Here is a 23,579-nt window from a genome sequence, read left to right on the forward strand (position 1 = left end):
AAGGCAAGAAGAATCTAGCGCGTGAACCATTAAGTAGACCATTTAATCTCAAGCCATCTAATTTTAATCTAAAGGCTAATAAGCATTCTCATCATTCTCATATATGAATGTCATTCTCATAGTATATGTCCTATATATATATATATATATATATATATATATATATATATATATATACACTAAAAAGAGGAGTGCGTTGTACATTTTATGGAGTACGCTACCACTAGTACCACATGGACTGTACTACACTACCATTGATATAGTTTTCATATAATTATAAAGTTCAACTTTTTTTTCTTAAGTAGTCTTAACTTCTTAAGACCAGCATGGTCTGTAGTTTAATTTTATTTAGTTCAATTTTTGTTTTTTTTTTAAATTAATTAAAAGGTCAAGCTATACATTTTGACAAAAATAAAATAAAATTTGTCAAATGAGTTGAACCTAACGAGATTAACCGAGTGGTTCGTGAACTTTAAACGAGCCGAACTCGAGTTAAAAAAAAGGTTCGTATCGAACTCAAGCCGTGTTTCGAGCCGAACCAATTCTTATCGAGTCGAGTCGAACTCAAAAGAGTTCGGTTCGACTCGACTCATTTCTAGCCCTATTTGAGAGTGTTGAAGTTGTGGCATGAGAGACTACACATATGTGATTATATATGCTTTTGGTAATAATTGTATTTGGGAAGCCATTTGACCTGATATTCCATCGATAAACTTACCAAAAATATATAATCTAATTATATCACATGATTCTGCTTCTCCTGGATTATAACTAGTCTTCTGATTTCATGTCTTCGACGTTTCAGCTTTAAAAAAAATATATTTATTCTTTTTGTTAAAAAAATCTAGAGATATTTTGTGAGATTCAAAGAAAAATTGAAGTTATTTATGTTTGTTTACTACCCGTAAAAATAACTTTTAAAAAACCAGTAAGTTTTAACGTGTTCATGTGCTACTTCTTCGTTTATTAAAAAAATAAATTTTGGGAGAAGTTAATCTTAATAACTTTTCATTTGAGTCAAAAGTGATATTTTTTCAAGGGTTAATAGTGTTTTACGCCATGTAATATATGTCATTTTCGGTTTTTTCCTGTAAAAAAAAAGTTTGGATTTCATCTCTGAAATATGAAGATCTTTGGTTTTAAACCCTCAAGACAGTTGATTGTACTTTTATGCTTAGGTAGTGCGCTGAGTCAACATTTTTTTGATTATGTGGCACGTTGACTTGTAATTATGTTTTTTACATTTATATTAATTTAATAATAAAAAACAATTAAAAAATTCTAAAAATTAATTTTAAAAAAAAAATTAGAAAAAAATTCAGATTTTTTTTTCGAACTTAATTAAAAAAAATTAGAAATTAGATAAGCACTTTTTTCTATTTTTTTTGTTTTTTTTAATCACGAAAAATTGGTGCAGAGCAGTTTTATGCATGATAATATAGATAAATTTCATGCACTCTTATGCAACCCTGAGTTAAAAATTGATGTAAAACTTTAGGTTAATGTTATGATTGACAAACTTTAGGTTAATGTTATGACTAACAAAAGAGAGTTGTTGAATATTGGAGAAGCATCAACAAGCTTCTTTTCAAGCTTCTCTAGCCCTCCAATGGCTTCAACTTTTCTCTGCCCTCGTTCTCTCTTTATAGTGTTTTGGGTTTATAATTGATTACATTTATAAATGACTTAGATCTCTGTTTATAAAGGCTTTGAAATATCATATTCGTTTAGCACTAGGGATGGGAATAGGTCAGGCCGACCTACAGGGACCTATGACCTAGCCTACGACAGGCCAGACTTTTTTTCTAAGTAGAGTAGGCTTAGGCTTTTTTAAAAGCCTATTTAGCTAAAAAGGTCAGGCCTTAGTCCATATAAAAAGTCTCATAGGCCTATTAGGCCGACATATTTAAGCAAATATGAGTAATATTGTTTATTATTAATATTATTATATTATATTTTGCAATTTGAATTAAATTATAAATTTGTTAACCTTTTTAGTAATTTAAGTTTATTAGTATACTTTGAATTTTTTTCATATTTAAATGTATTATTATAAACTAGAATTGAAATTTGACATATGATATATAATATATAATTAAATTCTCTAAAAATTCTTGTTAAATATAAAAAATGAGTTTAATTTCATTAATCTATTAGTTCGTTAGTTGATTGAAACTTAGATCACATTTCTTATTTAAAGATATTTATATGAAATAGGCTTTTAAACAGGCTAGCAGGCCATATAAGCTTTTAGTAGGCCAGTCTCAGGCCTAAAAAATAAGCCTATGACAGGTCGCAGGTCAGGCTTAGGCCTAAGAAAATTTTTACCGGCCAGGCTTTGGCCTTGCAAAGCCTAGCTCGGCCTAGCCTATTCCCATCCCTATTTAGCACAGAAGACTTCTTTAGCGGATCAAGGTTGTTTCAAAGGGAGCAAAAAATTCAGTTGTTCTTCAGCTATTTTCTTCAAACCGCCTTTGTTTGCTAACCTGATTTTTGTGCTTAGCAAACCGCCTTTGGTTTTTCCTTCTAGAATCCTTTGTTTAGGCTCGTTTTCACCTCGCCACGTATGCTTAGCGAATCATGTTTGTCTCCTGAAGTCTTTTTGAGGTTGTGGCATAACTCTAGCGCGTGTGCTTGCCTTCCTTTACTCCGCATTGGTGTAGTCGTTGTCTTCAACTTATAAAATTATATAGAGACTGGACGTAATAGGTTTCTAGCACATTTTACTAATATAAACGACATTTGTATCAAGTTAAGGGTTTTTATGATTGATTCCTTACAAAACAAGTCGATAAGTGTTATGAAAAATATCAGTAATTCGGCACTTATCATGTACCGATATGAGAAAGTCGATATGATAAAATTTAAGGAGAATGTAGAATCCATTTTTTTTCTTTTAAATTAAAAAATACAATTTTTTTTATCGATTTAAGGTTTAGATTCTCACAGTATATATTTTTTTCTTTATTTTTATGGAGAATTTGGAATCGTTTTTTGTCTTTTAAATTTAATAAATACAGAAATTGTCATCAATATTTAAGGCTTGTTTTATGGATTATGTATTTCTTTTTTTAGGGGATTACGGACCGGCCATTAAACCCATGAAATTAAAATAATTATGAATTTAATCGAGGTTAATTAAGAAATTTTGTTGACCATTAATCTTAATAGATTATAGGTAAAGATAGCTGTAAAATGATTTATTGTCCTTGAATGACATTTAGTGTCAAACTTGTTTTATTTAAGTCGCGTCAAATATGTGTTAATCAGATATCCTCAGCATTCAACTGTAAAAATTAAATTTTGAGCCAACTAAAATTGCATTGAATTACAAAACTCTCTTTCTAAGAGATTTAACATGGCTCATTTTTGGGTAGCACTTTGGTGACATTAATGTCACGGTGACATTAAATCTGAACCACACATTGCCATTGCCATTGCATCTGGGCCACACAACACATCTAATGTCACCCAATGTGTGACCCAAATTTAATGTCACCGTGACATTAATGTCACACAAGTATTTCCCCTCATTTTTAGAACTGGATTTAAACCCAAAACTTTAAATTAATTGAAAGAGATCTTTTAACATCTCATATAAATGTTCTTGACGTGAAAAACTAGTTTATATCATTTGGAGTTACTTCGTTTTGCCTAGTTAATTTCAAAAAATTGTCACTTTAAAGTTTTATTGTAGTTTTAATATAATTTTTCAATTATACCATAAATTAATACTATATTATATAACTCTGAAATTATCATTTTCTACTTTATATATCTATGTCTATGATAACAATAAAAATACACAAATATTCTTAAAACAAATAAATTTTATATTTAAATGATAACTTTTGAAATTTTCAAAGTATTGAATGCACAACTTTTAAGAAAAAGTTTCTACATTTAGTTCCTTAACTTATGCCACAAGGGCACAAGTTAACATTTCCCAAAAAAAATACATAAATAGTTTATTAAATCATATCTCTTTCTTTTAAACATATATGTTTAATGTTTAATACTTGTGAAATGGTGAAATGAATGAGGTTAGCAATAAATAACTTGTGTTCCATAAAAAAAGGAAAAAGGAACTCAGTGTTTCGTTCCATATCTCAGGAATTTGTGATTCCATAACTTGTGTTCCATAAACAAATCGGCGCCGGCACATTGAAGCTTTTTGCATCGCAACCATCAAATGTCATCCTTACGAATCAGAAGGTTAAGCTCTCTCTCTTACCCATCTTTTCTTATTCCCTTTTTACCCTTATCACACTCACACTTCACAACCCTAACCCATCGCTCCCCTCCCAATGATGTTGATATTGATAATGTTGTTTCCTCATTTAATCACATGCTTCGTATGAATCCCACTCCATCCATTGTTGAATTTAACAAGATCTTAACTTCTCTTGTTAAGACTAAGACCCGTTACAACACTGTTATTTCCTTTTTCCGACAAATGCAATTCAATGGAATTGTGCCAAGTATTGTTACTCTCGGCATCGTCATCAATTGTTACTGCCATCTACGTGAAATCAATTTTGCATTTTCTCTGTTTGGAAAAATTCTCAAAATAGGTTATCATCCCGACACCATAACCTTGAATACTCTTATCAAAGGTTTGTGTCTTACCGGTAAGGTCAAGGAAGCTCTTCACTTTCATGACCGTGTGGTTGCACATGGATTTTTCATGGATCAAGTAAGCTACGGGACCTTGATCAATGGGTTGTGTAAAATGGGAGAAACAAGAGCTGCCTTGCACATGTTGAGAAAGATTGAAGGAAAATTGGTCAAGATCGATGAGGTTATGTACAACACAATCATCGATAGTTTGTGTAAAGATAAATTGGTAATTGATGCCTATGTGTTATATTCTGAAATGATTGCAAAGAAAATTTCTCCTGATGTTGTCACTTTTAATGCTCTAATTTATGGATTTTGCATTGTTGGTCAACTGAAAGAAGCATTTGGTTTGTTCCATGATATGGTATTGAAAAATATCAACCCAAGTGTTTATACTTTTAGCATATTGGTTGATGTTCTATGTAAGGAAGGAAAGATCAAAGAAGCTAAAAATGTGATAGCTGTGATGATAAAAGAAGGTGTGGAACCTGATGTTGTTACATATAACTCGCTAATGGATGGGTATTGCTTAATTAATCAAGTGAACAAGGCTAAACATGTAATCAACATCATAGCCAGAATGAGAGTGACGCCTGATGTTAACAGCTACAATATCATTATTAATGGATTATGTAAGATTAAAATGGTTGATGAAGCCTTGAATCTCTTCACAGAAATGCATTGCAAACCCAATACAGTAACTTACAACTCTCTTATTGATGGTTTGTGCAAATCTGGTAGAGTTTCTGATGCTTGGAAGCTTCTTGATCAGATGCGTGATAGAGGCCAACCTCCCAATGTAATCACTTACAATTCCTTATTACATGCTTTTTGTAAAAACCATCATGTTGACAAGGCAATTGCATTGGTCAAAAATTTTAAACACCAAGGCATTCAACCAGATATGCACACATATAATACACTTGTTGATGGACTACGCAAACAAGGAAGACTTAAGGACGCACAACTGATTTTTCAAGATCTTTTGGTTAAAGGCTACAATGTACCAAATCAACCCAGACATATAATATTATGATCAATGGTCTTTGTTTAGAGGGCTTGCTTGATGAAGCCGAGGCTCTGTTGTCAAAAATGGAAGACAATAGATGCATTCCTGATGCTGTAACATTTGAAACAATTGTCCGCTCTCTCTTTGAAAATGATAAGAACATAAGGGCAGAGAAACTACTGCGTGAAATGATTGCTAGAGGTCTTTTGGAAGACAAATACTAGTTAAGGTGATTTCTTGTTACATAATTATTTTGAACTTTGATGAAAGTGATAAAATCTTTATTATTTGTTATTTTATTTACTTATAGATGCATTTGCAAAAGATGATGGACTACACATTGTACTCGCTATTAATTTAGTTTTAATTAAAATTCATGTGTTATGTTCATTTTTATATTTTCATGATACCAATGGTTCCCTATGGCTTTCATAGTTTTGAATTTAAGTAAAACTAAAGTTGTGAGTGAGTTTATGTATTTATGCCATGATGTCAGTTATAAATTTGCCGAGCGATTATATAAAGTAAGAATTAGAAATGAACTTTGCATCAGTTTTGCCAAATGTATACCGATAGAACTCGTAAGATCAAGAAACAAAACTGTATATTATTGAATGGTATAATGATGAGCTCTAGAGTTCTACAATGGTGGAAATATGAAACGAAAAGATAAACCAAAGTGTGAACTCTCCTACTAGAGCTCAATGGTCTTACCCAGAGAGAAATCTCTCCTAACCAACTCTAACAATATCTCTAAGTGAATTACTCACTACCTTTCCGTCTCTTTTATAACAGAAAATCCTCTAAAACCGATGAGTACTAACTAACTTTTATTCTCTCTCCCTAACACTACTTTTCCCTCCCAGGTTCCTGTCAGTCAAATGCATATCACTCTATTTTTTTAACAGTTTTTGGAAATGCCTTACTACAAAATTGAAAGGAAGAAGGTTTGACAGATTTTATGGTTTCCAATAATATGAACAATTTGGCTGTCTAGAAACTAGATGCAATTTGCCCAAAACAAATATTCAGTTGGGGTAGATAATTGAAAAAACCAATGTCAGAACATTGAAGTGGAAAAAAATTAAGGTTCCAGGTTTGTCATGTTCCTTCTCTATCACCCTGGCTTTGGTTCCTGTGGGGTTCTTGATATTTCAATCTAATTAGAGGTCAATTCTAAAAATTAGCAGGGGAAGTAACTCCCAACACATGGACCAACTTGTTTTCAAAGGACATTTGGAATGAGATTATAAGCTAGCATGTTTTGATATTTCTGCTTTTTGTTTCTCGTTGTGCTATAATTCGTTGATACCTTGTCTATCTTTGGAGTATTTGTGATATTTTTGTTGTCTTGGAGTATATTAGGGTGTGTGGTAATCCATAGCATACGGGGTTTGGATGGCTTAAGGATAAAGAAAGTAGAGGATATTGATGCTTACTGTTTCTTTCTTGCTGACATAGTTTAAACTTTGATGATGGCTAAATGATGGGATGGATTTCTGTTAAGGAATGGTAAGAAAAAGTTAAGCATGATAGTGGTTGTTATCCTGCAGTGAATGAATTGGTGTCTAATGGAAGATTGGAATAGATAAATTTTTAAGGAGAGTTGTGTTCTTTATAAGGTGTTGACCTGTTATTGTCTAATGGAACAGGTATTGTTTTGTTGCTCATTTTTTTCCTATTGTGACCATTTTAACTGAAGATTCCATGATGTAAGAGTTTTGAGTTCTAGTAGGATATACATTATACAAAATATCTTGTCATGAATTTCATTGAATCATTATTCTTTTTTTCAACGATGTTTGATTTGTTTATTAGGTATGTTCTAAAGCAATACTATGTATCGCTACCTCTCGACTCAATATTTTCTTTTTGTTGTTTCTCTCGAGTGTAAACCAAACTTAAATTTTGAAAAAATAGATTGATGAGGTAGAGTATTTTCTGCAAGGATGATAAATAAATTAGAAACAAGCAGAGAATGATATGCATAAAATTAAAGCTTAGAATTTATGAGCTAGGCAGCAATGACACTTCACATTGAAGCCATGTCTACTATCAGTTAAGTGTCAGTTTCTGGCACGTGTTGGTAGCCCTGACACTTCACTTGGGTTGGTCCGGTGGTGTTGGCTTGGGACCTTGGAGTATGCTCCTCCTCAAGGTCTAAGATTCAATTTTTCCCGGTGCCAATTTAGGTGGGCTAATTTAGTTTTTTTTAAAATTAAAAAAAAAAAAATCTCAGTTTACTACCATTGTAGACGTGTCAGTGTCAATGTTATGTTTGGTGTCACTGTCAGTCGCAGTGTTTCGTAGTTCATGTCGTCTCAATATTTCATAGTTTATGAGGTCAGCTACCTTAATTGAGGTGAAAAACTTTTCTGGTTGTAACGATATCAAGCCTGACACCAGTGAACCTGAACCTGTGTGGCACAAATAAATGTACATGTTATACCATGAGGCGTCAACACTAAACATGTTTGTACTTTCTTTTATATATTCATTTCGCAATATGTATTTATCATTCTCTTTTGGATGACCTCGTCCATTTCTTTTTACATTTGGAGTGTTTTTTTTTATCATTACTAATTACTATATGATAATTTCTATGTACATTATTGATCTGGAAAAATAAAAGAAAATAATTGTCCAGTTATTCACACTACTTCAGATCACAGCTAGCATATCAGGGTTACTCATAATCTTGATTCAAACAATGTCCATACGAAAAATACCCCTAGCAGAAATGCAATTGATATGGATCAACTTGTTAATGTGTTTTCTTATAATGATGGTAGTGGAATCAAGTAACAAGGAAGTAAAAGCAAAGTAACAAGGAAGAGCTTGCCAAAAAAAACGCATGATAGGAATTAACATATTTTAACCAAACAAATATGGAGGTTTCATATCAAGGTTTTGTATGCGTCACACTTAAATTTGTAGGCCATTGTTATTGGCTGGCCCTGAAAAAGAAATTTCAGTCTTCAAATATGATGGCATTTGATTATAGCTTCAGTGCAAGTATTATGTCATTAGAGTCTGGTACATCTATTCTCCAGCAGATCAATATCTAAATCATTGAAGTAATCTTTTAGTAAAATATCCATTAATGTAGGCATAATCATTAGCATAATTGATGATTTTAATAATCACTTAATTAGGGGGAACCTTTGGCGCAACAGTAAAGTCGTTGTCATGTGACTGAAAGGTCATAGATTCAAGTCCTGGAAACAGCCTCTTGTGTAAAAAAAGGGTAAGGCTGCGTACAATGCACCAATTGATGAATTTATCATGGTTTTGATTCAATTGGTAACTGCTGCGTTGTTTTATTGATCTGCTTTTGTGATGTTGGCTTATTCTGTATTTCCCATATTCTTGTTGGTATAGGTGCTCTTGTGTATGCTTTTGAAGGGATAAGAATGGTTTTGCATTTGGAATATGAGGCTAAAGTTTAAGAGAAATTTGGTATGTAGGGCATTGAGTTTGTGGATGGTTTGATTTCTCTATTGTTTGGTGCTTTATAATACTTTGCTTTGGTGAGGAAACAAAGGATATTGTAACATCACTACAAATTTGGATCAAGGGTTGATACGTGTCGTGGTTCAGTTGAGGCTTTGTATTATTTTGTTTATTAATTCTCTTTTGACAGTGAACCCTGTTTGTGAGGAGTTTGAGAGAAGGTTTTGTGACTAATTTGGTTGCTCTTCTGGTGCCTATTTTTGCTGATTTACTGTGACTTGTTGGAAGCAGTGTGTATTGTTCTTGGCTTTGTGTTTCCTGCTTTGGTTCATCGTTTGGTTTTCAAGGAAGAGTTGGGTTTGAATGCATGGTTTCAGACTATATTCTGCCCAACTACGCTGCTTGTGTTCTCAAGTGTGAATCCATGTTCTTATTCATAGAAAAAAAAAACTTAAGTTTTCGACACCCAAATAAGTGTGGAAAAGAGTAAATCAAACATTGAAACTGAGAGAAAGACAACTCTAAAATCAGTTGTAAAAAACAGCAACAGTTTGGTTCGCATAAAAACAAAAGAACAGCAGCTGCTATAGCGTCACATGGCAGCTGTTTGTGGTTTTGAGTTGTGACAGGGCTTCAGGAAAAAACCCATTTCTTTTAATTTGAGTTTTAATGTTTAATTCCTTTAAGCCTTAGATGCTTAAACTTCTATGTTTTTTATACTTGTTTTTGGTATTTACCTTTATGTTTGCTTAAGACCTATGAATTAGGAGAATGAACAAACAGTCAAGATGACTGTCGACTGAGCTACAATCTCCAGTCAATTATATTAAGGCGAAGGTTCTTGACTTCTGACGAAGAGCAAGGCCACAAGTGAACAATTTGTGATCAATATTCTGATAAAGAAGATGAACTACCTTGTTCTTGAATGAAGGTGGTGGAATTACCAACCTTTGAGGGCAATGACCCAATACTAACAGAGCAGTAGGTAATCAACCTCTGGCAGATTTACCTGCTGACTTCTAAACTGAGGGATGGTTTACACATAGAGGAAAGGAGTAGTTTTACAAACATAGGTAGAAATTTTGTGAATTGTGAACTGGAGAATGCTCCAGTGTAGGGAAGAATAGCTCCTTTGTGTATCCAATTTCTTTGAATCAATAAATCTATGGGCGAATAATTTCCGTTTCTCTTGTGATCAACCATTGTTAGTTCCATCACAGATACTATGTTTTTTTTCTTTCTCTGCGAAGTTTGCACAAAAAATGTAAAGTCTTTTAAGCTTGCTCAGGATAAGTATGAGTTTTATTGGCACTACTTATAATTATTTTGTTTTGTAGGGTGTATAGCTTTCACATGCATGTTAAGAGACTATAATCAATAATCTGTGACTGTCAAAACCTTAGGTGAAAACTTACAACTTCTTCTTTCGAGAGTGTACATTTAAAGTTAAATGAAGCCCAAAGGTACATAACCCACCAATCAAACAAATTCAGGTTGATTATGAATATGTCACATTCCCAAGTGAACATATTTTTAGATTGAATTTAAAGACTTAACTTGTATTCTACTTTCCTCTATCTGCCTTTAATATTTTTATGTTGATGCAGCACTAGAGTTTTGTTGAATTGTTGAATTGAATACCTTTTCCTAAAAACTCATGAGCTGCAAAAACTAAATTCAACTTTTATCTAAAAATCCATCATTTAACTCTACTATCAATTTTGAGCTTATAAAATAACCACAAACTTATGACTTGATCTAAATTGAGCCAAAGTCCAAGTATTATATAAGAAACTTATTGTTTAAATTCTTTTGTTACTATTCTTTTTCTAATTTTACTGCGTAGATAAATAAACAGACCTTATTCACCCTTTATAAAAATCTTTTTTCCCACACTTTTTTCTTGGAAATAAAACAAATTTCTCACAATCTCTTAATAAACTTGCAAGAAACATGAACAAATATTTCTTATAATTTCTCACAACCTTTTTCCCACATTTTATTCTTATAATAAATATACATCCAAAATAATTTTTTGGGGGGGCGTATGTTCATATGGTTAGACTTGAACCCAACCCATGACATTTGGTTAAGCTTGAAGAGATTCCATACAATCTCATCTAAGTGTTCATAGGTGACAAATTTATTATTATTATTATTATTATTATTATTATTATTATTATTATTATTATTATTATTATTATTATTATTATTATTATTATTATTATTATTTTTTGAAGAATTTATTATTATTATTTCCAATAAAGGTCAACTCAGTTGGTAACGAATTGAGTCACGTCACGTGCAAGATATTATTATTTTTTCAATGAAAGTCGACTAAATTGATAACAAATTGATTTACGTGCAAGATTGTGAGTTCAATTATCGCTGTCGATATGAGGACATATTTGACGAATGATCTGCAAATACCTATTAGATGTAAACAAATTGACATTTACAATATTTTTAAATTTTTTATCGCAAAAATAAAACAAAATAAAAAATAAGTCCGTAAATAAAACATTTGTGCTTCCTCTCCTATTCCTTTTGCTACTTGTTCCAAATTCAGGTCAGATCTCAACGAAGAAGACTGTACTCACATCCTTTCCATCATTCAAATGTCGTCGCTGTTTTCATCATGCTTCAGGTTTCGCATTTCTTCTTCTAAACCAACTTTCCTTATTATTCCCTTCTTAACAAGAACATTTTCATCATTCATTCCCAATCATGTTGCTGATGTTGATAATGTCATTTCTTCATTCAATCACATGCTCTGTAAGCGTCCCACCCCTTCCATCATTCAATTTAACAAGATTTTAGGCTCCCTTGTTAAGACTAACAACAACTGCTGTTCATACACCACTGCTATTTCTCTTTTTCACCAATTAGAATGCAACACAATTATTCCTGATATTGTTACTTTGACTATCTTGATCAATTGTTACTGTCATCTTGGTCAATTGAATTTTGCCTTTTCTATTTTGGCCAAAATTCTCAAGATGGGTTATCACCCCAATACCATAACCTTGACTACTCTTGTCAAAGGTTTTTGTTTAAACCGTAAAGTGAAGGAAGCTCTACACTTTCACGACCATGTGCTTGCACTTGGATTTCAATTGAACCAAGTTACTTATGCGACCTTGATCAATGGCTTGTGTAAAATGGGGGAAACAAGAGCCGCATTACAGTTGTTGAGACGAATTGAAGGGAAATTGGTCAACTCCGATGTAGTAATGTATAACACAATCATTGATGGTTTGTGTAAAGATAAGCTTGTAAATGATGCGTATGAGTTATATTCTGAAATGATTGCAAAGAAAATTTCTCCTGATGTTGTCACTTTCAATTGTCTAATATATGGATTTTGCATTGTTGGTCAATTGAAAGATGCATTTGGTTTGTTCCATCAAATGGTATTGAAAAACATTGACCCGAGCGTGTATACTTTTACCATATTGGTTGATGCTCTATGTAAGGAAGGAAAGATGAAAGAAGCTAAAAGTGTGATTGCTATGATGATGAAGGAAGGTGTAATACCGAATGTTGTTACCTACACTTCAATAATGGAGGGATATTGCCTAGTTAATGAAGTTAATAAGGCCAAACATGTTTTAAGCACTATTGCTCGAATGGGAGTGGATCCTAATGCTCAGAGCTATAATATCATGATTAACGGATTCTGTAAGATTAAAATGGTCAATGAAGCCTTGATTCTCTTTAAGGAAATGTGTTGCAGAGGAATTGCTCCTAATACGGATACATACAGTTCTCTCATTGACGGTTTGTGCAAATTAGGAAGAATCTCGTATGCTTGGGAGCTTGTTGATGAGATGCATGTTAATGGTCAACCACCTAACATATTTACTTACAGTTCTTTAATAAATGCTTTATGCAAAAACCATCATGTTGACAAGGCTATTGCATTAGTCAAGAAAATTAAAGACCAAGGCATTCAACCAGATATGTGCACATACAATATACTTATTGATGGACTATGCAAAGAAGGACGAATTAATAATGCACGAGATGTTTTTCAGGATCTTTTGATTAAGGGTTATAGTCTAAATATCCGAACATATAATATTTTTATCAATGGTCTTGGTAAAGAGGGCTTGTTTGATGAAGCAGAGGTGTTGTTGTTAAAAATGGAAGACAGTAGTATCATTCCTAATGCGGTAACTTATGAAACTATTATCCGTGCACTCGTCAATAAAGATGAGAATGAAAAGGCAGAGAAACTTCTTCAGAAAATGATTGCTAGAGGTCTACTTGAAGAGTAACTCTAGGTCAGATAATTTCTCATTATATAAATTGTTATTTTGATGAAAACTATGTAATCACTATGATTTATTTATTTATTTTGTTGATAATTGCATATACAAATGAAGGTGGACTACTCATTGTTCTCACTATCACTTCAATTTTAATCAAAAGTCATGTGTTGTTGTTATGTTCATTTCAATATTAGAATGGTGTCAATGGATGATTGTTTTTGTCTTGACATAGTTATCCTTTATCTTTGCAATGCATTGTCAATAAACTTCATTTACTTTTAAGGATCGTTTTTTATTCATTGATCATTTTTAGTGAGTAAAATCACATACCAATCTAAGAAGGTAGGAGATTTGAATGTTAATGTTCTGGTATATGTTATTGAGTGTTGAAATGAAGCAATAAGTATATTATATCTTGGCAAAATTGGTTAGTCACAAGTATGCATATATATATATATATATATATATATATATATATATATATATATATATATATATTTATTTTTAATTTTTTGAGGTAAAACAAAGACAAGATGAAAACTTTGAAATATATACACTGTGAATTACTCTCTCTATAGAAGTAACATAACCACCAATTGTGATAACTGCTTACTTATAATTGTGATTTGCATTAACTTCCTTTTAGATAGGTCCATTTGTGGATCAAGTTCTTCAATGAAATTTGTCTGCAAATCAAGAAGTTTTAGTTGGTTGTTGAATGTTGATGATGATTGTGTCGATATCTATAGTGCCTATAAAATTATTATGATTATGACAGTTGAAGAAGTCATTATTGTGATGCATAATGGAGCATGAGGGAGTGTGTCGTCATGGAGTCAAAGGAATTCTTGGTTTCTTCCAATTTTGGTTGATTGTTTGTCACTTTAGATATTTACGCACTTCATAAAGTGGTAACATGTTTTTTATGACGTGTGTTGCTGCCAGTGCTATTGGATGGTACTCTTGTGCTACTCTTGGTGTTGATTATGTATGTAGTTTGGTGTTCATGAATCTTGCTTGTCTAGGAGTACCATAGCTTAGTGTTGGAGTAATTATGTTTTTCCTCTCTTTACTATCATAGTTAAGGATAATGTATCTTTAATTTTGGTTTTGCTTATTTTCTAGTTTAGATTAGGTTGCTTAAGGGCTTTGTAATACTTGGTGTCTCGACAGGTTTTTAGTAGGTTGAATTTGGTGTAATTTTTTTCCTCATGCAGCTCTAGAGCGTCATTGAGTTCCCTCATCAATCCTTCCTATAAAGTGGGGAGAGTGGTCACTTGTGATGCTGGACCAAGTTGTTTTGAATAAAATTGATTATTTATCAAAAAATAAAGAAAAATTGCTATAAATAGTTTCAGAAAGTTTATTAAGGTTGGAACAGGTTTGATATGTTAGAGACAAGATTCACAAAATGGTCATTTACTATCCCAAGTCTTTTATTTGAGTTTAAGCAGACATCATAATATTGGTTACTACCATTTCTTTAAACCTTTGCTCCATACACATCTTGTGTATTGGGATCAGCTTTTCTGTGTTGTATATAAACTATAGGTATATGCCCTGGTTCAAACTTATCATATATATGAAAATGAAAAGGGTGGCTATTGCTTTTATGATGATCACAAGTCTTAAATTGCATTTGCAAATACTTGACGCTTCAGAAATTCGGTGATATATGCTTCTAGCATGTAATTACTCTTGCAGTTGCTGACATGATTTTTGGTTAGCATGATCCTTGGTTATCAACTTTTGAAAGAGTATATGCTCATTACATGAAGCAGTTTCTATATTAGTGAATATGGTACTCAAGTCAGAGATTCTTAGCAGCGATTGTGATTTTTCATGCATAAGAAGTTTTTTACACCTCAAACAGTGGGATCTAAGGGACTGTTTTCTTGAGGGATTCCGTGTTCAAACTGCTGAGATAATTCCTAGGAAATGGTTGCAAATTTGGAGTGAAATTCATGTAGTGTTTTGCCTGCAATTGGTCTCTGTAAAGCACATTTGGGTATTTTATTGGACTTTGCATTGTTTCTTTGGTTGAGATGGAAGTTGCCAACAATAATGAGGCCTTTTTGAGTTTCATTGCAGTTGCGTTTGTTGATGATGATGTGCTTGGTAACTTCTAGTTTTATTGTGTTCATAATGGGCATGGCTGCTATGGCTGATTTTTTTTAGGCTTTTTGGTGTTTGCAGGTACATCACCCCATTCGAGGAGCTACGACGATCTTCAACCGCAACATTGTCTCAGACCATTGATCAAGGTCCACTTCGGATCATTGGCACCTTTTGGAAGAATCAAATGATTCCACCACTACCTTACCATTGTGCATTATGGTTAAGACTAGTGCACATTATTTTTGGAATTGGGTGTGATGATCTGCGTAATTATGCAGGAGTAGCATGTTCAGTTGGGTTGTTGTTATTATTAGAGTTTAAATGTTATTTTTGCTGTCAAATTCTGGTAACATGTAACAACCATCAATCCAAGTTTGGAATTGCTTTGGAATCAAATCTGTGGCATTCAAGAAGCACAATGTTGTTACAAAATAGCTCTGGAGGCGGGGTTTTGTCATATTATTGCATAACGTTTATAGGTTGAGAACTAATATGTGTATTTTTTGTTTGATATTGAATTGGCTGGAAATATGAAAGCCTGTTTTTTTTTTTCAGATAGTTTTCTTATGGGATTGTAAACTGGTTGTGATTGGATTTCGTTAATCAATATAATTTGTGTTTCAAAATAAAACAAAATAAAATAATGGTTAACCCCATTTAATTTTTGTTGACTAAATCTGAAGCTTTGGAGCTGGGGAAAGAACTGAGTGTAGTTTTTGACTATGTCTCAAAATAACTAATCTAATAGTACCGACTGATAAATACAGCTCATATTGTATGACTTAAAAAACATTAACTAACCGTTTGCGCCACGACATTATTTTGGCAGTGCAACTATTACCCTTGTTTTCAAAATTGCTCTAATGATTTATCACTTTCCACATTGAACCTTTCTGCACTCCAACAACCATTCCCTGTTTAGGATAAACTCCATCCCCAGTTATGTGAAATCTATTATGAATGTCTTCCTATGGCCGGTTGACGCCCCACCCGACACAAAAAAGGATGCCCACCTCGAAGCTGACTACTTGGGGTTCTTTGTTCTTTTGACAAGAAACCATAACTCCAATTCCTAATTAAGTAAAATTTTGCATATATAATTGAAATTTGTTGAAAATTGTATGAGATGTATGTGTTTAACTTCAATTTCTAAAATGTTGGAGAAACTGGTGGGAGTTCTTGTAGAAATTATGTCAATGTACTATAGTTTGTTAATTTGTTGTAGTTGAGTTACTAATTTTCCAGCCTGTACGAATGGCTTAATGTAATCACTTTCTTACTCCTTCTAAATATAGTTATATTACATGAGACCGATATAGGAGACCATGAGAGGTATGGCTGGAATTTAATATTTGATCAGTAGAATATACATTTTTTGTTTATAATAATCTGGATGTATGTTATGTTTTGATTTACTGGATATGTTGATTACATGATAAGGATGCTTGTCACTTTAGTTGTACAACCATCAACTAGAGTGATATGGCTAGAAACAAGGGATACATAAGAAAATAGTTGATCTGGAATTTATGGTAGAAGGTACTTTATGGTCTGCCATTGTTGTCTTGAAGCAAAATTGTGAGGATACATAAGAAAATTTGTTGATGTGACAAATATTTATGATAAAATATATTTTTGATTGTGTTTGTCTCAACGTATTCAAAACATTATTCCTGATTACGTATTCAAAATATTTTTATGTGAATCCAGACAAAAACTAAATACATGTGAAGTCTTACTTTTTAATTCTCAAGTATGTGTGGAGTTTCACTTTATTATATGAATCTTCAATATTCTGGTCATGACTTTGCGTGTTTCTTCTTTGGCGTACAGGTCATAATCAACAACCACTGCAATTTAACAACTTATACCGTCTATTCACATAAATTCATTGTACTTTTTCAGCCAAAGCTGTGGATTAGAGGATGTTGGGAATGCATGAAATAAGACGACTTTAGGATCGAAGGATATTGACATTTATAGAAGATAGAGAACAAGGAAAGATACAAACAAGTAGGAATTATGCATTGTGCATCCTGTTTAGTTTTTCAGATAAACAAAATTGGAGCATTGTTATGGTGCCTGAAATAATATGGTGTTTCAAATGTAGACTAGAAATCTTGGTATAAGCTTACAAAATTAATGCAATAAAAATATTGCAGAATCAAAACCTATACTAAAAAAAGGTTATCAGATGATTTGTCATGGGGTGGAAAAAGTAATATTGTTTTACTTTTTGTGGGCTTACCCATAACCCACTAACTCAACTTGGGTAGAAAGTTAGGGTTAGTGGGATTGATTTAAGTGACGATAAAGGAAAAACAGATCTCATCCGAAAAGGAAGAGTGTAGCCGAAAAAGGAGACGTGGAGACGTGTAAGAGAAAAGATGATGATTCGTTTGTCACAAAAAATTGCAAAATACTGCACCGTTGAAGTAAAAAAGGAAGTCGAAACGATCTACCAAACAAAGATCTTTGAGAGCGAGAACCAAAAACATTATGTTTGAAGTTTTGATACGATAATTTTGACATTTCAATATTAAAGTTCTTCAATCCTTTTTTTTTTTTTGAACAAGCCAAAAAAAGGTCTTCAATCCTTAATTACTCAACATTTGAATTTCATTAGTCATAAGATGAATTTAAATGATACTGCATAAATTATTGCTCGAACTCAATTCATATCTATAGTTTACACCAAACGCCCTGAAGCTTTGCTATTTTCATCTTTCTTCGACTTGCCAAATGATTTACGAGCTTCAAATATAGGCGGCATAAAGATGTCATTGGTCTTGTAAGATTCAAGGGGACTCGCTAGCTTCTTCCCAACATCAAACTTCTAAATTGCCTATGGGGTCATGCATATATTTCATTTTGAATCTGATGCATCTAATGTTAGGACAGACACCACATCACAAGAGGCAAACCAGGAAGAACCACAAGCGATGCATTCCAGCTGAAAAAGTAGAGCCACAATCAAGCTGAAGTCATAGAAATAGCAGGAGATGAATTAGAAATTTTAAATATCAGTAAAGCATTAATGTTTTAACCATATATCGGTTAGCATGTCCTGCACAGATAATATCCATCACGCCAACTTTTTGCTGGTTGCAAATTTTACATCGAGCATCTGTCATCTGTTTCACCAATAGAAAAGCTAATATTCAATAGATAATATTCCCACAATTTAACAGATAACATTAGAATGTCGGATGGAGCAAAAAGCGACCTGCATGTGTTGTGGCTCATTGGGCTCATTCTTTGATATTTCCTCGGCAGTCAAACCTTCCTTGGGTTCAAATATTCAATAAATAACCACAAAATAACCAGATTAATCTTTCGAAAGTTACTTGAAAGAACTTGCTTATTGAAGCTATAACTATTTCATGATGTGCTTCAGTTAAAAACCAAACAGCACATGAGGTTCTCAATTTCAAAAACATCCCTTAGCCTTTTTCTAAAGTACAGGAATATTTCTAAAAGTACATTCTAATAAATTTATCCAACACTTAAATCATTTTATGATGTAACCACTAAGTTCAACACAATACAATCGACCTTCAAAACATCGCAAAAAATTATAAACACACATATGACAAAGATTTACTACTGAAGTAGTTAATTTTAAATTAATTATAGTACTATTTTATCGTCAATTGATCGCATACGGCTAATGAATTATCGAACTGCTGATTTAACCCAAGAATGATGCAGCCATGAAAATACAAGAAAAACAAATTGTTAGATCAAACGTATGGTGGTCACCATTGCTTAGTAACATAAATAGGGTCTGATCTGATTAGAGGTTAAACAAATTTTTTGACCCCTTCTAACTCCCCACCCCAAAGAAAAGGTTGGAAAATTTATAATACCAATTTTTTCTTAGAATGTGTTAATGAGAGTAAGCAATAATCATACATAGTTGTTAATAAAACTGAAGCTGAAGTATATTCTTTTATTTTACTAGCATTTAAAATGTGTTAAAATAAATAAAATATGTTGAAAATGATAAAGGTCGAACCAATTGTATTGACTGAACAAAATATTTACAAGAAGATATTAAATTAGAAATTAATAGCGTAATTGACAGGGAAAAATCATCGTGTGACTAGAGAACTTGAAAGTTGTAAATGCAAAAAAAAAAAAAAAAGATTAGAAATATGGCATTCATTAGATACCTTCAATTCAGTAGGTGTCATATTCAATACTTTTGAAGGTTCTAGCTCTCCATTTAATAAACGGCGTAACAGAAATGAATTGTTCTGTAAAATAAGGTCAGAAAAATAAATATAAGCAACCCATCACAACTTGCAGAAAATTTGTCTTTGTAAAAATAAGTTAACTAAGAACAATTTTCAAGGCCAGAAGAACCAGCCCCCTCAAAACCTTAATTCCATCATAATACGAAAACTTTGGATAACACCGTAGATGATGTAGATCAAGGGAAAAAAAAAACAACACATTGTTTGAACTAGTTCCTGAACTTAAAAAGCATCCACCGTTAGTCGACCACATCATTCTGAATGTTAAAAGTTTACTCAAATTACCCATGTTTAAAGCTCAAAGACAAAGTTTACAATACAAACAATATCACATATTCAGATATCAGAAATATGAAATGATACCTACTGATAATAATAGTAAACCACTAAATCAGTAATTCATCAGTACATAATAACATATGGCTATATATAACCTAGTTGAGACGGCCCCATTTTATCAGAGATTAATCTCCTCATAATCATTTTTTAATAAGTATTATAATTAAAAAAAAAAACTATTCAACTATAACCAAAAACTGTAACTGTCCCACCTTATTCAAAATCAAATGTAGTAGTGACATGTGATTTTTCATCTCATATGTGTCAAAGAAAGCGCTAAAAAACATTTAACGATCCATATTGAAAAAGTAATGTCCAACCTTGAGATTAAATACCAATTGTCGTAGCTTTTGTTTGTACTTCTGATAATCTGATGAAAATGTATCGTATAAAGCTTTCTCCAGAGAAACTACAACTGGGACAGCAACATCGGGCCAGACAAAAGACTTGGAGTTCTGTAGATTGAAAAAGGTAAAGGATGAATTCATCATAAGTTAAAAACCTCAAGGAAAAGAGAAAACAATGAAGAGATTATGACAAAATAAATAAATCCACACAAGAGATCACAATCACAAATGGGTACTTCAAGAAATACCTTCGGAACTTTGTCTTTAGATTCATTTGGTATTCCTAAACTAATGTTAATGCCTTCATTGTTGATAGTATCAGAACGGTCACCACATTTGTCTTTTTTAATTTTTCTCTCATCGGTATCAAACAAGTATTGAACATTTTGAAGCAACATCGACAAACCCTTGTCACGATGGGTATCTCCTGTTAGCGCTTTAAAATTCACTAATATGCGATGGTGCTCAAAGGAATTAGTTGCACAATTCCCTAGTGTTACTGGTTCCAGAGAATGGAGACTATTTCGAGATGTTTCATCCTCCCTTAAAAAACACCATTCTTTAAGTTTCTCCTATCCTTAATCAGACCTTCTTGATCGGTAGCAGGTTCATCGGTCTCGATATCAGGTAGTTCACCCAAACATTGACGAGTTTTTTGAACAAGCTCATCGATTTCTTGTTGATTATTTCCCATATAGTCCTTATGAGTTAGCTTCCATAGTTTCAATTCATTTGTGTCATACACTTTCTGCACAATAAACCCAGGATGTTGCTTACGATCTGGAAGTTGTTTGTGTATGGGAACAAAATGCACCACACATTTATGCATAACAGATTCTGCAGGAACTTCATCTTGGTGGAAACTATAAAACAACTCTCTGTTGTCAATCGATTTCCAGCTACCACCTCCCTTTTTTTCTGCTTCATCTGGACGATAAAACCACTGCCCTGTGATCATCAAGCTTCCATTTTGGGATAGTGTGATGTCCTGACAAAAAAAACATCTCTGGTAATCAGAAAATAGAAAAGAGAAGGGGGTTACAAAACCTATCATTATATGTTTATAAACATCAATGCTGATCAATGTGATTCACAACATATGTTGCATTATATAACAACTCGAAAATTTGGAAACCTTGTTATCAAAAGCCAAAAAATGAGGACAACCCGACATGCCAAATACAACACGTGCATATTCCAGGGATTGCCAATATCAAGACAGGGAAGCTAATCTAAAAAGGAATTTAATTATCATGCATTGTCAATGACAATGTAAAGATCTTAGCACTAATCACAACAATTAATCTTGTGTGATTTTTAATTATCATGGTGTTAAAAACCAGCCGAGAGAACAAAAAACAAAAGTTGTCGGCCACCAACACATTTAACAGAACAACATCACAACAACAAAAAGACCCAAGGACACCGAAAGCCAAAATAACCGGACTGCTAAACTGAAAATAACAAGAAGGCATCAACACAGCAGCAAACAAATAGAGGCAAAACAGAACCTAAAAAAAAAAACAGACAGGACAAGAAGTCCTCCGCAGCTTCACGTTGCCCATCTGCCTGATCTCATCCACAATATCATCCCATTAATATATCAACCACGGGCAAATTATTGAAAATCTTCTCGTTGTAATTGATTATCACACTTCCATGACAACACCTTTATACACTAATAATATATCAAAACTAAACTTTACAAAAATTAAACACATAGAATTGTGAAATTTAAAAGTCATGTACAAATTATCAACAAAGGGAATTTATCAGTTCTACTCCATATGCACTTCTAGTATATAATTTATTATGAAAAAGGCACGTAAATATAGTATTATTAGTAGATTTAACAAGGAATTGACCTTGATAATTGCAACATACGGCTTTTGATATTTAACCTCAGGCAAAAGAAGCACAGGGTCCTCCTGCAGAAAGAGTAGGTAACACCAAGAATAACAATAAGTTATAGAATCACTTCAAACAAACAAAAAAGTTTAAGAACTGAATTTGGCAAACCCAAATAGTGACAACATGCGAAAAGCAAAACGAAACAAAAGAGGAGGAGATGATTGATTAATATTCATATACGAGTGTGTATTGGTCTCCAAGGAGATCGAAGGACTGAAAATGCATTTTTATGTCTCTTCCTTTTCCGGAAACCCTAACAGGTTCACCAATGGGTTTAGCTTCTTCAACTTGCAATTCTTCGTCTTCTTCTTCACTGGACAGTTCCTTATCTTCCTCCTTCTCCGCCTCATCACTTGACTTCATCTTTTCTTCTTCTATTAACCTGTGAGTTTGGTTATAATGGATGGGTTTTTGGAATAACAATGTTGTCAGATTAAGAGTTCTGACGGAGAGAATGGAATTGGAATGGCCACACACACGGTATTGTATTTATTATTATTTAGAGTTGATTTATTCGAGTTGATTATTATATTTATTATTTAATTATATTTTTCTCTTTTTGAATGAGTCATATAACTTTTGTTATCTGGAGCATGCAAATTCGATAAGTTTACTTCTCCCTAATGTATTTTGTTTAAAGATGTATTAAATTGAAGGATACTTTATTTCGTTTTGTTTATTACTTTCTGTAAAAAATTATTACTCAGTGTTGGTGGGTAGGAAACTTTCGTACTCCTCATGTTAGAGTTTAATTCTTTTTGGTTAATTTGTCCTTCTCATGCTGTATTTTGATTAGAATACCTATTATAGTCCATTCTTTATAAGATATCTCCCTTTTCCGTGTGCAAAGAAACATATTGGAAATGATCTTACTATGTGGTAAGTTTTCCTGTTTTAGACTTGTACAGATTGTTCCAAGATTTGCGATTAACAACACTGTAAATGAAAATAAATGGTTTGAATCACCTAGGATCGCTTGTGGATTTTCTATCTAGGATGGTTGGCCCTTGATTCTGTTGTCACTGGCTTACTTCAAGATCAATCCACGGGTGTGTGGTTTCCATTTAGTGCTTTTTACTCAATACCAACATTCTAGTTCTATTTGCAGATAACATTTTTCTATATATATTTTAGTTCCAATGGTTGTTGGAATGGTTCTATTAGGAAGGTGAATCTGTAATGTTGATGGACGGGTTCAGAGTTTTTTGGCTGTTGTGGTTTTTGAAATTTTGTTTTGTATGAGTGATTT

At 32.7% G+C, this 23,579-nt stretch overlaps 1 protein-coding gene, 1 long non-coding RNA gene and 2 pseudogenes across 4 annotated transcripts; 3 read left to right on the forward strand and 1 right to left on the reverse strand.

Moving 5' to 3' along the window:
• The first annotated feature begins 4,093 nt into the window (after positions 1-4,093).
• Positions 4,094-6,019, forward strand: LOC146915409 (uncharacterized; annotated as a pseudogene).
• A 476-nt stretch (positions 6,020-6,495) lies between these two features.
• Positions 6,496-9,765, forward strand: LOC146915410 (uncharacterized). The gene is made up of 2 exons (XR_015014585.1): positions 6,496-7,281; positions 9,011-9,765. It is a non-coding gene; the product is annotated as an uncharacterized LOC146915410 (long non-coding RNA).
• Positions 9,766-11,619: 1,854 nt separating this feature from the next.
• On the forward strand, positions 11,620-16,115 carry LOC146915411 (uncharacterized). 2 transcript variants are annotated; one of them, XM_085717796.1, is made up of 2 exons: positions 11,620-13,368; positions 15,535-16,115. In XM_085717796.1, exon 1 carries the CDS (start codon positions 11,701-11,703, stop codon positions 13,360-13,362), a length of 1,662 nt encoding a protein of 553 aa, XP_085573922.1. In that variant the 5' UTR covers positions 11,620-11,700; the 3' UTR covers positions 13,363-13,368; positions 15,535-16,115. The 2 variants fall into 2 exon arrangements, with proteins under 2 accessions (XP_085573922.1, XP_085573921.1); XM_085717795.1 differs by having other exon boundaries at positions 15,553-16,115.
• Positions 16,116-18,105: 1,990 nt separating this feature from the next.
• On the reverse strand, positions 18,106-22,831 carry LOC146915412 (ASI1-immunoprecipitated protein 3-like; annotated as a pseudogene). Its single transcript, XR_015014586.1, has 8 exons — positions 22,511-22,831; positions 22,285-22,347; positions 20,668-21,407; positions 20,393-20,527; positions 19,650-19,733; positions 18,701-18,760; positions 18,522-18,608; positions 18,106-18,427 (listed from the first exon to the last, which is right to left on the reverse strand). The product of XR_015014586.1 is annotated as an ASI1-immunoprecipitated protein 3-like (transcript).
• Positions 22,832-23,579: the final 748 nt, after the last annotated feature.

Source organism: Medicago sativa, chromosome 6 (assembly GCF_051527215.1).
Source record: "Medicago sativa cultivar Bolivia chromosome 6, Bolivia_mono, whole genome shotgun sequence".
Classification (NCBI taxonomy): Eukaryota; Viridiplantae; Streptophyta; class Magnoliopsida; order Fabales; family Fabaceae; genus Medicago; species Medicago sativa.